This window comes from Ictidomys tridecemlineatus, chromosome 1, assembly GCF_052094955.1.
Source record: "Ictidomys tridecemlineatus isolate mIctTri1 chromosome 1, mIctTri1.hap1, whole genome shotgun sequence".
Classification (NCBI taxonomy): Eukaryota; Metazoa; Chordata; class Mammalia; order Rodentia; family Sciuridae; genus Ictidomys; species Ictidomys tridecemlineatus.
In genome coordinates this window covers 73,035,335-73,047,592 of record NC_135477.1, presented here as the reverse complement: position 1 = coordinate 73,047,592, position 12,258 = coordinate 73,035,335, and the positions used below count along the sequence as shown (strand labels likewise).

Sequence of the window (12,258 nt, the reverse complement as noted above, 5' to 3'; positions counted from 1 at the left end):
GTACAAATGTGTGTCCTTTCACACTGATGTCAAATAGGCTCTGTGAATGATCTATAAAATCAACAACAAAGTAGTATGTACACAACATTTGTATTCCTTCTAGAGATTAATAGAAAAGTGAAGAAAAGCAACCTTCTGTACTTTGGTCTGGCCAGATGACATAGCAGAATGTTACTTTTAGTTCTATGCACCATATTGAGAGAAACCAATGATTAGGAGTATGTCAAAGCAGGTTTAGAATTCCCAAAAGAGTATACTATGGACTTGTGTTCACTGTTAGAACTGTCAAGAAAATGTTTTCAAGATACTGAAGGAGGGGTGAATGTTGAAGAATATTATATATTAGATTTATTCTAATTCCAGAAGAAAGAACCAGGAATGGAAGGTGGGCTTATTTTGAGAAGACAGACATTTTTAGGGAATAAAATGTTAAGTTATAACACAAGTATCCACTAATGAAACAGACTGAGGTAAACAGTGAATTTCCCATCAGTGAAGTTGATCAGGCTCTATCTGTTGAAGGTATTATAGAGGTGATAGTATTTTTGGTAGGCAGATGGACTACACGACTTTCAGGGGTCTCTCTCATTTTTGATATGCCATGCTTTCAAACACTGTATATGTTGTGCTCCTTTTCTGGCTCTATTACTCCCCACCCTGCTTTTATCCACTTTTTAATCATCTCAATTATGCACTGAAGTAAGTTTTTCTTCACAAACACCTCTGATGGATATGAAAACATCACAGGAAAGCCACCTAAGCAGATATCTTCTCAAGTTAACTTCCTTTAAGAGTGATTCCCCCTATCACTAATTTCAAATAAAACAACTACAAACTAAGATAAAAATTACTAGTGAAAACACCGAGGCAGTGGTTAATATAAAATGCACATCTAAAAACATACATACATGTAGTATGCTTGATCATGTCCTCGCCTATTTAAAAAGTCAATCCACATTTTTAAATGCACTGAAAATTTCCTCTGGAAATGTATTATCTATTTCAGAGTACTGAAGATCTTACCATCTGAGTTAACTCAGACCTCCTCAGTGTTTTCAGGCATAGAATAATAATAATCTTAAAACTCTAATGAATTAGCAACAACATAAAATCTTCCAAGAAAACAGAAAGCCAAACTTAAAATTCCCCACTTAGATAAGTTCTAAATAATTACTGTTTATATTCCAACTAAATTTAAAACTTTCCCCAACCTTGTGCTCCAGAAAGAAGAGTCATAAAATACAAGCACTAACCAAGTTCTTACTTACACCAATATTTAAACCACATTTAAATATTGGTGTTCTTACTTAATATAGTGTCTTCACACACAAAACTCCTTAATTCAAAACAAAAACTTTGTTTCAGAAGACAAAACTAAGGCAGAATGGTAGAAGCCAAAGAGTTGCAGATTTTGACTGAAGTTGCAACTTTTCTAACAATGAGAGCTACTGATAGAGCATTTATGAGAAAATATTCCCAGCATGAGGGCAGTTATGAGGTTGAGTGCCTATCTTTCTAAGAACTATAAATCAAGTCCTCTCATGGTTAAAAAAAAGAAAAAAGTCTAAAGGTATAACACTATTTTTATTATTGTTACCTTTCCCATTCTGGAAAATCTTCAAGACTCTGTCTTGTAAATGTCACCAACCCAGTAGGTTCTACAAAAGCAATAAACCAAAAACACACGCAAAGTTAAGTTTCAATTGTGAATTATCTGTAACAAATGAGGAAATACTGATTCTAGTACACAGACTTGGTATACAGTCCTTCAGTATCTGTGCGGGATTTGTTCTAGAACCCTCCTTGTGCATACTATAATCTGTGAATGCTCATGTCCCTTATATTTGCAAATAAACCTACACACATCCTTCTATATACTTTAAATCATTTCTAGATTACTTAAAATACCTAATAAAATATAAATGCTAGCTAAGTTGTTATACTACATTGCTTAGGAAATAATGATAAGAAAAAAAGTCTGCACATTTTCAGTACAGATGTAATTTTTTTTTAAGATTATTTTCAATCCATGGTAGATTGAATCCTCAGATGGATCAGATACAGAGGGCCAACTATACAGCAGAACAAAAGAATATCCTTACATTAGGAGCATCATCTATAAAATAGTAAGCCCTTAGTAAACAAAACTATATAAGTAGCAGCACAACAGAAGGATCTAAAGCTGGCACTTTTTGGTGGCATTTTAAAAACTGAATATACTTTTAAAAAGAGCACTAAAAATGCACAGTTGCTATAGCATAAACAATAAAGACAATTAAATTCCAATTTTTACACTCCTTTTGAAAGAAAAGCTTTAACCCTACACTCAAAGTCTGGTACTTTATGGTAAAGTAAAATTTTTCAAAAGGAAATCTTTGGCATGTCTTTTGGACTTAGCACAACTAAGTCCGGAGCTTAGATGATTGGCAATTACTATACTTTTAAGTATGCATATTAACTGGAAGAGGAATTACTGAGTCCTAAGAGTTTAGATAAGAAAGATGAAATTTTAAAGGAGCAATACATTTGAAAGGCTCAAAATTTTAGAGGATAGGATCCTTTCTTGGTTAGGATTACTTTTTTGTTTTTTAAGCCAGTGGCAAAAGCAAAAAATAAATCTGCTGGCCAGAAGTAATTTGTCTGCTTCAAATAAAAGAACAAAGTAAAAAGGCCATGCCATTTCTGTTTTCTTTTGTTAAAGAAAAGAAAGAAAGAAAGAAAAAGCTCTTAAGCACAAAGAGTGATGTCAGGAACTATTAGTGATGATGGTGTCAAGCCCAACAGAAGCTTGGCCATAATTTCATTCATGTAGATAATTTCACATTTCTTTACTCCCAAGGACAAGCAGTAACGATTCAAAAATTACATGGAGCATCTACATTAGTAAACAATTTTTGTTAACACAAGTCTTAAAATATTCTTCAGATACTAACTTTAAGACAAAAGGGTAGCATATTTGAAACTCACAGGAGGCCAAACAATCCAAACATTAGGGAAGCAATTCTATTAATAGGAAATTAATGTCTATTTTATCATTCAGTCACTTGGCAAAGAACATTATTAAAAGTCCTTCATACATACTGAGAGAGACCACAAGAAATTCATAAATAAATACTGCTGGCAAAGCAAGAGAAAAGGCAGTATAAGGTTCTCTAGAGAAAAGTACTGACAAAAATGCCTTGAGAACATGCCCGTTAGCTTTTTCCATAAAGGGGCAGAATTTACCTCAGAAGAGGGTATTTTGGTTAATCAAATACTTCTTTTAGTAAAAATCACAATATGTACTATATATGAATCATCAATTTTAAACATGTGACTATAAGATACTTTATCTAAAACTATATTGAAAATAATAACTCAGAAAGCTCTAAAAACTTTGACTCAAGATTTTCATTGTGAATATAAAAGTATAGATGTTTAACCATAATGAAAAGTTGGTCCTGTTGAAATTATGTTTAATCAGTTCTAAAATGCATGTTGTTTCACCTATTAAGTTTCTGAAAATGTTTTTTATAACGTAGATATCTTGCCATGGGTCTGGATTAAAATAGAATTTTCCCAGAGAAGATGGGCATCTGCTCCTTCCATCATCGGGAGGTGTCACCAAACTGAAACTACATTAAAACCTCTGTTGTAGGCCTTTACATACCACACTGGTGATAGGACTCCAGACATGATACTTGCGGTCTGTGGTTCAAATTCTCAGATATAAAATTCTCACCACGAGCCCCCCAGTGCAGTGATAAAGTTGGGACTTACAAGTTTCTTTATTATCCCTTTTCTTCACAGCCATGTTAATTTTTCATTTATCCTTGATCAAGGGCCAGAACTTTGATGCTTTGTGCAACAGGTTTCCTAACAGATTCCCCAAGCCTGAGTGCTTTCTCATTCTTAGACGTATATAATGTGATGGCACTTCCCACCATCTATGATGACTAAAGCCTCTATTCAGTAGGCTCTGGACCTCAATACAACTAATCATGCTGTAGCAAATTTCTTTAAGTCCCTTTATCATATCTTCCTTAGATTACTAGTGCTACATGTTGAAAACCTATAGCAACATTTCATTTTATTTCTACAGAGACCTAAATTATCATGTACAGTGAAAAAGCCAGAAATATTAATTATAGTTTATTTCTTCAACCTAATTCCCAAGATTTATGATGGCACATACATTTCTAATGAAAATTAAAAACAACAATAACAAATAATTTGCTTTTCCTCAGAGTATTTGAAATCCTAAAGCTCACAAAGAAAACTGGCTTTCAGAGAAGGTATATATGACTTGATACCCAAGACAGAAGAGTAAACTTTGAATTACTTACTTAGATTTAGAAAAAGGAAAATTTAGCAAAAGGAAACTTATGAGGTGTTCTGGTTTCCTTTATTATCAACTTGCATTAAAGGTAGCACTTTAAGCATATATATGCTTGTTTAATATCCCCAACTATTCTGTGAGGTAATTATCATTATTATTTTATTTCATAGATGAGAAACTGAACCATAGATGTATTAAACTTGGTCATGTCATTTAGTTCCTGAGGTAAGAGTAGCAATATTGTCCACTATCAAATAGTCATTGCCAGTCATTTGTTGGACATTTACTGTTGTTGCCTCAGGTCAGTCTGGGCATCCAGTTCTAGTCAATATGGTCCAACAGAAGTAGAAAGACATGTAAACACTTACAATCCAGTTTTATAAGAACTCTACAAAGGGATTGGGGGAAGCAAAAAAGATGAACGAATAGGAAACAATGAACTAATTGGCCTTTACAAATGAAGTTCAACTAGTTAATGCTTCTTTAAATAAACAGCATCCAATATATATTTCCTGTTCAATATACTTTCTTTTTAAAGTATTAATTTATTATTTTTACTCATAAAAATTCCTTCATGTATATTGCAGGTTTTATAGTATATGGGTGAGTTCAGAGTACACAGAACCCATGCACACTCATAGTACACATTTATATGTATCCATAACATGCATAAAATCAAGGTTATAACATTGAATCATTACTGTTCAAATGTATTTGGGACAATAAGGAGTACTTTAAACACAAATGTTCTTCACATGTCACTTGATTTTGAACTGTACTCATCAGTAAGAAAAATTATAAGAAGAATGAAAGGAATTTACTTTTCTCTGTGACTTTTCGAAAGTAACAGAAAAGTGTTTTAAGCTTCTCTGGTTTCCTTGATGAACGTCCCTCAAACAACCTAGAAGAGACCAAAAATAAAAGAGAATTGGTTTAAAATGCCTTAATAATTCACAAAGTACTTAAACTTATATTGCTACTAAGTAATCACCTTCCAGAAGGTAATGGCAAAGAACTAGAAAACAGATTTGATAAAAGGGCATCTGGAGAGGACTAAAATCCACTATACCCAGGCTCCCTGAAAACTATTGGAATCAGCCAGTACTCTCTACCCACCCACTTGTCCAATCCATTTTCCTCCTGGGAAAAGGTACCATCTAGTCTCCCAAGGTCAAGCATAGCCAGTCAGTTATTACACAGCATGTTCCCTGTGGCACATACTTATTTATAATGAATAATATTATTAAGCAGTTATATAACTGAACAAAAATATCTAAAAAAAAATCCACATTTGAGTAGTGAAGTGAAGGGAGTATGATGGAGGGGAGAGACATAGGTATGACAAGATACTGGGGACTGAATGTACAATTTTTGGTAATTAAGCAGATCTTGCTATAGATAAATGCGCCCTCCCAATGCTCATATGTTGAAGCTGGAATTCCCAATGTGGCTTTATTTGCAGATAGGGCCTCTGAAGAAGTGGTAAAGGTTTAAATAAGGTCATAGAGTACAGCCCTAATCTTACAGAACTGGGGTCCTCATAAGAAGAGGGGGAGACACCTGGACTCTCTGCCACGTGAGAATAAGGTGAGAAGGCAATAGTCTATAAGACAAGAAGAGAGTCCTCATCTGGAACAGAATTCATTAGCACCTCAGTCTGGGATGTCTACCCTTCAGAATTCAAAGAAAATCAATTTTTGTTTTTAAGCCACACAAGCTATAGTATTTGTTATGGCAATTAGAGCTGACTAATATAGATCCTTTGCTTGGTTACCAAAACAGTGCCTATGTTATCCAGTTTACAGCAACCTAGATTTGCACTACTTAATTTGGTTTTCTTTGAAATGATGTGGCATTGTTATTGGTAACATAATTCAATTTGTCCTGAGGAAAGAAAAGCAGGACTTTAGAAGCATATGACCTGAATAAGTAGTTCTCTCTAAAAGATTTCTCACACAAAAGCAGGCTTTTGGGAATAAAATCTAGCTTTCCAAAGGCATTTAAAAATTACAGGAAAATTCATTGGCTATAAATGATGAGGATTCTCTGCCTCTAGTCATATACTCTGACTTTAAAACCAGAAACCCTTCAAGTAAAAGTTCACTTTAATAAGTGCTGAAATAGGTAACATTTTTCATGATTAGAAGAGCAAGCTTATGTAACTATGCAGAGAAGGAAAAATAATTTCATGAAAAAAATCCTACTGAGCAATTGAAATGAATTAAGAAAAGGGAAGGAAATGCGGATTTCAAATGATCCTGTTTACAAGGATCTGAAATCTGTATTCAGGGTCAACTTCTGGCAAAAGAATTTATATGAAATTTCCTAAAAAGAATACTCATGTTGGGTAGCATTTTAACCTAACCTAAAATGTAATCTATTTTTAAAAATAGTTCAAAGATGTTTATGTGATAATTTTTACTCATTTAAAGAATTTAAAATATTAAAGACTCATACTTAAAATGCAGTTGGCAGCTGAAAATAGGCTCTTTGAGAGTACAGGTTTCAGCTTGATTTCTTCTGCAATATGTCAACCAGTGTATAGTTTGTTTAAATCAAAATGATAGTCAAAATGAAGAAGGCACTTGGCAGTTTAATTAAACATCCTATACCAATAAATATGATTTACTAAATGAATACTTTAGGCTTCACTGCAAAATCCTTTTCTAGGCTTATTACTTATAGATGATAGCAGTATGAATACAAAAAGCAGTCACTACCTTTTCTACAGATGAATTGATATATTGCATAATTCAATTAAGAGGGAAAAGTTCTTCTCCAATAGAACTACTGCAGAGAGATGACAAAATGGCTGCTGCCCTTAAGGAATAATTCCTCAAACCACAAAAAGAAAGTGTCCCTAGCTTCTGTGTATGAATCAGCTGTTTGTAAAATTTCATAAAAGTCCACATATTTCACAACCATGATGACAAATTGTTAACCTCAGGATTCTCTTGGGACTGCAGATTTATTACCCTGGTGATATGGATTTTCCTAGAATATCATATTGATGTTATATCACTACAAATGAGTGTCACTTTACTAGTCCAAATCTTAAAGGAACAAATCAAGGAGAATATCAATGTATTACAATTATTTACTGCTCTATGTCTAATTTCAAATCATAATGTAACCAAAATATGCTTTCCCATCTGAGCCAAGAACTGTGTTTGGGGGGGTGGGTGGAGGGGGTGAAGATAAATTCAGAGAAGATAAAGCAGGTTTAAATCCTTATGATAATTCTCAGACTTAGCTTATTATGACATTTCAAAGAACTATGTATAGCCATCTAAATAAAACATTATCTTATTATGCAACAAGTAAAAACAGAAATATATAGGCAACAAGCATTAATGAAAGTCATCACAAGAGTGATGTTCTCATACATAATATGAGAAACTGTTGGAGTAGGAGAGAGAAAACAAAGGGTCTAAGCTTGGAAGACAAGATGATGGGGGAAGGCAAATCAAGTCTGATGTAAATGGGGATGAAGAAAGAGGGAGCCTATGAGATACAGATACTCACAGAGAGGTTGGGGGGAAACTTAGAAAAACGAAGCATCATCTGAGTTTTTAACTTCCCAACACCTTTCTCTTAATTTAGATTTTTAGTTTTGGGAATATATATTTGGAGGTGATTTTGACTTGGCAGCATGTATATTGATATGCACACAAACCAGGCCACTAACAACCCCTGTGCATGTAGGGAAGATTCTCTAGCATTTCACTAACTCAGAATTACAAATTATTTTTAAAAGAAACAGAAAAAACCAGTTAGGCACCCAGACTCTTTTTCTAAACAAAACATTCTGCATTTTCAAGGGAAGAAGTCAATCAAAGGTCAGAAACTTATTAATTGGTACCTTCTTTTCATATTTATAAAGAGAAACACAGTTTAATAAAATCTTTCCCTGGATGGAATATTGATAACATTACTGGAATTGAATTCTAGACACACATACCCATGCCATTTTAAGTAAAGGATTAATTCCATTAGTATACAGTAAATCAAAACTAAAGTATTATAACCTCCACTTTAAAATAGAAGCAAGTGATAATGTGGGACCCAGCCAGAAAGTCATTTCTGGCTCTTCTGTGAGGCACTCTGCCATATGGCTCCAGCAGCATTTTCAATCTAGGGAAGGCAGATGTAAAAGCCTCCTGGGCTGACCACTGCAGAGACCCACAATTTATCTCTGACCATCTAGTTTCCATGCAATCTCAGAAGCATCAATGCTAATCACATTGGAAGCCTTTATATGAATGTTTAGGCCCTGAAAGGCAAGCAGGGGAAAAGGTCAGGGGTATTTAACATAACTAAGCAGGTCTGGAAGAACACAACAATAAATAAAAAGGGAAGACTTATTCAATTTATTGACGTCAGCCTTCCACCACTCTTGCCATTTTTCTTATTCAATCAACTAGCTACTATAACTCATTTGAGATTAAATATACTCATACACACACACACACACACACACACACACACACACACACACACACACACCTCTGAACTGCCAAAAATGACTCATTTTAATAGAAATTATACAAAAAAGAACACACAATAACAACAAAATGCTATATAATTAGATTACCAAATAGCTCATTAGATTAGGTACTTGATCTTTTAAGAAACCACATGAAAAGGGAATTTGGGGTTGTCTTCTATTTCTGAAGTGCTCTCAGAGCATTCTGCTCTTAAAAGGCAATGAGATATAATGAAAAGCACTGAGTTTGAGCAGAAGGCAGTGTTCAAGTCCTAGTTCTCTTGACAAGTCCCTTACTTACCATGAACCTTAATAGTAAGAAGCTTCCCTACCTAAAAACTTCCATAGATAGAATCAAAGTGAGCCATCAATATCATTCCTATTGTTTAGTTTAGATCCATTAAAACACATTCCATCTTATAAAAGCCGGCTGCTAAGAAGTTCCTACAACAATTATAAGATTATCACAGGCCTACCTGCTTTAATTCATTTTCAGTATTCTGCCATCCAAAAAAACATCCATTAGGCTTCTCACTAAGGTTCAAGAAGTAGTAATTCTGTTCATTCAAAGGGAGCTGTATAAGAGGGTGGTGGTTAAGGGACACTGCTTTTAGAAGCAGACTGTTTCTTGAGTTGAATCTAAATTTTACTAGTTACTATGTTAACTTGGTGAAAGTAACCTACCTTCTCTAATCCTCCATCTCCTCTAATCTGGAAAATGGAAATAACAACAACTAATCAATACCTAATTCAAAGTTGATGTGAGGATTAAGTACGAAATAATTTAACAGTGATTAGCACATGGTAAATGCTTAACAAATATTAATTGGGAAACATTCTCAAGCTAGAAGATTTCAGATAATGTCAAGTAAACTGAGGTACTTAGGGTAAAATAAGATATTATATAATACCTGGGTATTATATAATATCTTAATACCTAAGATATTATATAATACCCAGCAAAAAGTCACTTTATACATTTGCATAAAGTGCTTACACTGTTCTAATCTATATTCCTTTCCTTAAGAAAAATGGCTGAGCCTTGCTTTTCATCAAGCCTAACAGGTAAACACTTGGCCAATCTGCTTAGTCTTCAGGATAAATCACCATGAACAATGAAAAAGATAAAATCACCATCGCCAAGAAGCCCTAGAGTTTCCCTGTCGGAGTTTAGTTGGTTATGAAAATTTAACAGTGGTCCATCTTATGCTCTGCTTGTAGCCCTTGCTGCTCTGCCACTGTGACTTATTTTTTTAAAAAAAATGTTTTGTTCTCTTCCTTTCTCCCTCTCTTCCCTAATCTCTCCCCCTCTCTAATCTCTGGGGAAACAGAATTGCCTTTCTTCTCCATCCTAGACAGAACACACACCCACCATAGGAACTAAGTATTCAGATATTGAGAATGGCACCAGAAATGACTATCTCCCCAAATTAACAAGTGAATTGCAACTCTGATAAATAACAAGTAGAATATAGCCTCTGAATCACCCCTTAAAAGCCCCCCATTCCCCTGATGGGCAGAATCACAGCCTCTGGGACAGGAGTCCCCTGTGCTTTTCCTTTGCTAGCAAAGCAATAAACATCTTTTTCTTTTTTGTCGGACTGAGCTTTTGATAACAAAAGTATAATAACTGGTTTATAATACTATATGTAATAAAAAGCAGGAGAGAAATGGAAAAAAAAATTAAAAAACCAAAACCCAAAAAAGTCAAGCCTCCAATATCCAAGCTGATGAGATATAATTGCATAAGAGGCAGCATTCCTAAGAACTAATTCAAAGTTAGCATCCTCATGGAAACTAACAACTCTATAAAGTTGCATTCCAAGTTTTGCAACCTGTGATCTAAGGAAATCTAATTTCAAATATCCTTCAAAGTGCTCAAACTAAAAGTATAGTAATATTTGCAATTATTATATGTCATAGCAAAGCAACAAAACTTCTTTTTCCTTTTTCTCAAAACTGCATCCTTACTTTTCAGTAACAATAGGAGTCATGGATCTTTGGGGAAATGGTTGATTCCAGGACTGGGACACAGAAAATATAGGGTAAACCTAGAATACTTTGAGTCCAGAAAAAAAGATAATGCTCAAAAAAAGAATGGGGACTTGTCAAAGAAAAGTCCTGAAGGAGCCCTAATAGCCAGAGCTAGAAAAATTTTAGCAGCAAAAATGAATAATGATTGTAATAGCAATGAATCCATTTTGATAGTAAAAGGGACAGTTCTTCCTTGTAAGAGTGCCTTTACAGTGGAAAAATCCAGCAGACATTACCTTAAGCTGATCACCAGTGCTAAGATGAATCATTAGCCCACTAAAGTGATGCACTAAGAACACAAGATATTTCTGTGGTATTTCAGCCCAAAATGTATGACCTCATTCTATTTGTGAAAGAATATCAGCCAAATACAAAACATTCTACAAAATAACTAATAAGTAGCCTTCAAAAGTATCAAAGTCATAAAAGAAAATAAAAATCTAAGGAACAGGTTGGAGGAGATCAAGAAAACAAATGCAATATGGGATGCTGGGCATAATCCTGGAATAGGAAAAAAAGGAGTAGAAAAACTAGCAGAATGTAAAAAAGGTTGATAGTTCAGTTCACAGTACTACATCAAATGTTAATTTACTGATTTTAATCATTTAACTATGGTTACAAAAGATATTAACATAAGGTGAAACTAGGTGGAGTTGCATACAGGAATTCTGGGTATTTTTGTAACTTTTCTGTAAGTCTAACATTGGTTTAAAAAAGTGTTTTGTTTTTTTTTTAAAGTTCATTTAAAAGGCAAATTAAAATAAATGGTTACTGCACCATGCCATGTTTAAAACAAAAACAGTATGTAAGACGAAAATGACTTTTTGGTTTGTTCCATGACCATACCTCCTACTTGGCACACTACCCACACTGATCCACCCTCAGGGTTGGGAGATGGGTGATCAAAGGTGGCGGAGTAAGGCATTATACACAACCTAATGGAAAAGAGGAACACATAACAATTTTCTGAAGACCCATTAGGTATCAGAAAAGAAAATTCACATTCTGTTCATAGATATCATAAAGATAATGCTCAAATGAAGAAAGAAAAAAGACTTGGAGGATAATGGATCAGAGAATGGGAGGGATGGGAAAAATGATATTCATTTGCTAAGAAGATGTCTTATTCTCACTTGGGAAAACTGACAAAATCTGAAGCTTTATCAACACTTTCATAATGTGCTAATTTAGTCAAAAATCATTTGTACATTTCTTTGTCTTCCATTAAAAAAATTACATTGATAATCGTGTCAAAGTCACTTTTCATTTTAAGTATATTTTTCAAGCCTCATGATTTTATACTCCTTACAAGATCTTTACAGAAATGACTTTCACTCCCACTTTAATATTATTTCAGCATATAAGGAATATAAAGTACAATAAATATTCCTGTGAATAGTCAAACTAAAGCATGTGGAAT

The 12,258-nt window shown here is 34.0% G+C and overlaps 1 protein-coding gene across 3 annotated transcripts in view; it reads right to left on the bottom strand.

The window, feature by feature from the left end:
* The window catches only part of Parg (poly(ADP-ribose) glycohydrolase), a 109,712-nt gene that overhangs the window by 46,064 nt on the left and 51,390 nt on the right, over positions 1 to 12,258 (bottom strand). For all 3 annotated transcript variants that reach the window (XM_005339057.5, XM_013364663.4, XM_078042427.1), the window contains exons 10-11: positions 5,140 to 5,219; positions 1,598 to 1,658 (exon numbers count right to left, since the gene is read on the bottom strand). In XM_005339057.5, the coding sequence (XP_005339114.2) occupies positions 1,598 to 1,658; positions 5,140 to 5,219 (141 nt within the window). The remainder of the gene's footprint in view (positions 1 to 1,597; positions 1,659 to 5,139; positions 5,220 to 12,258) is intronic.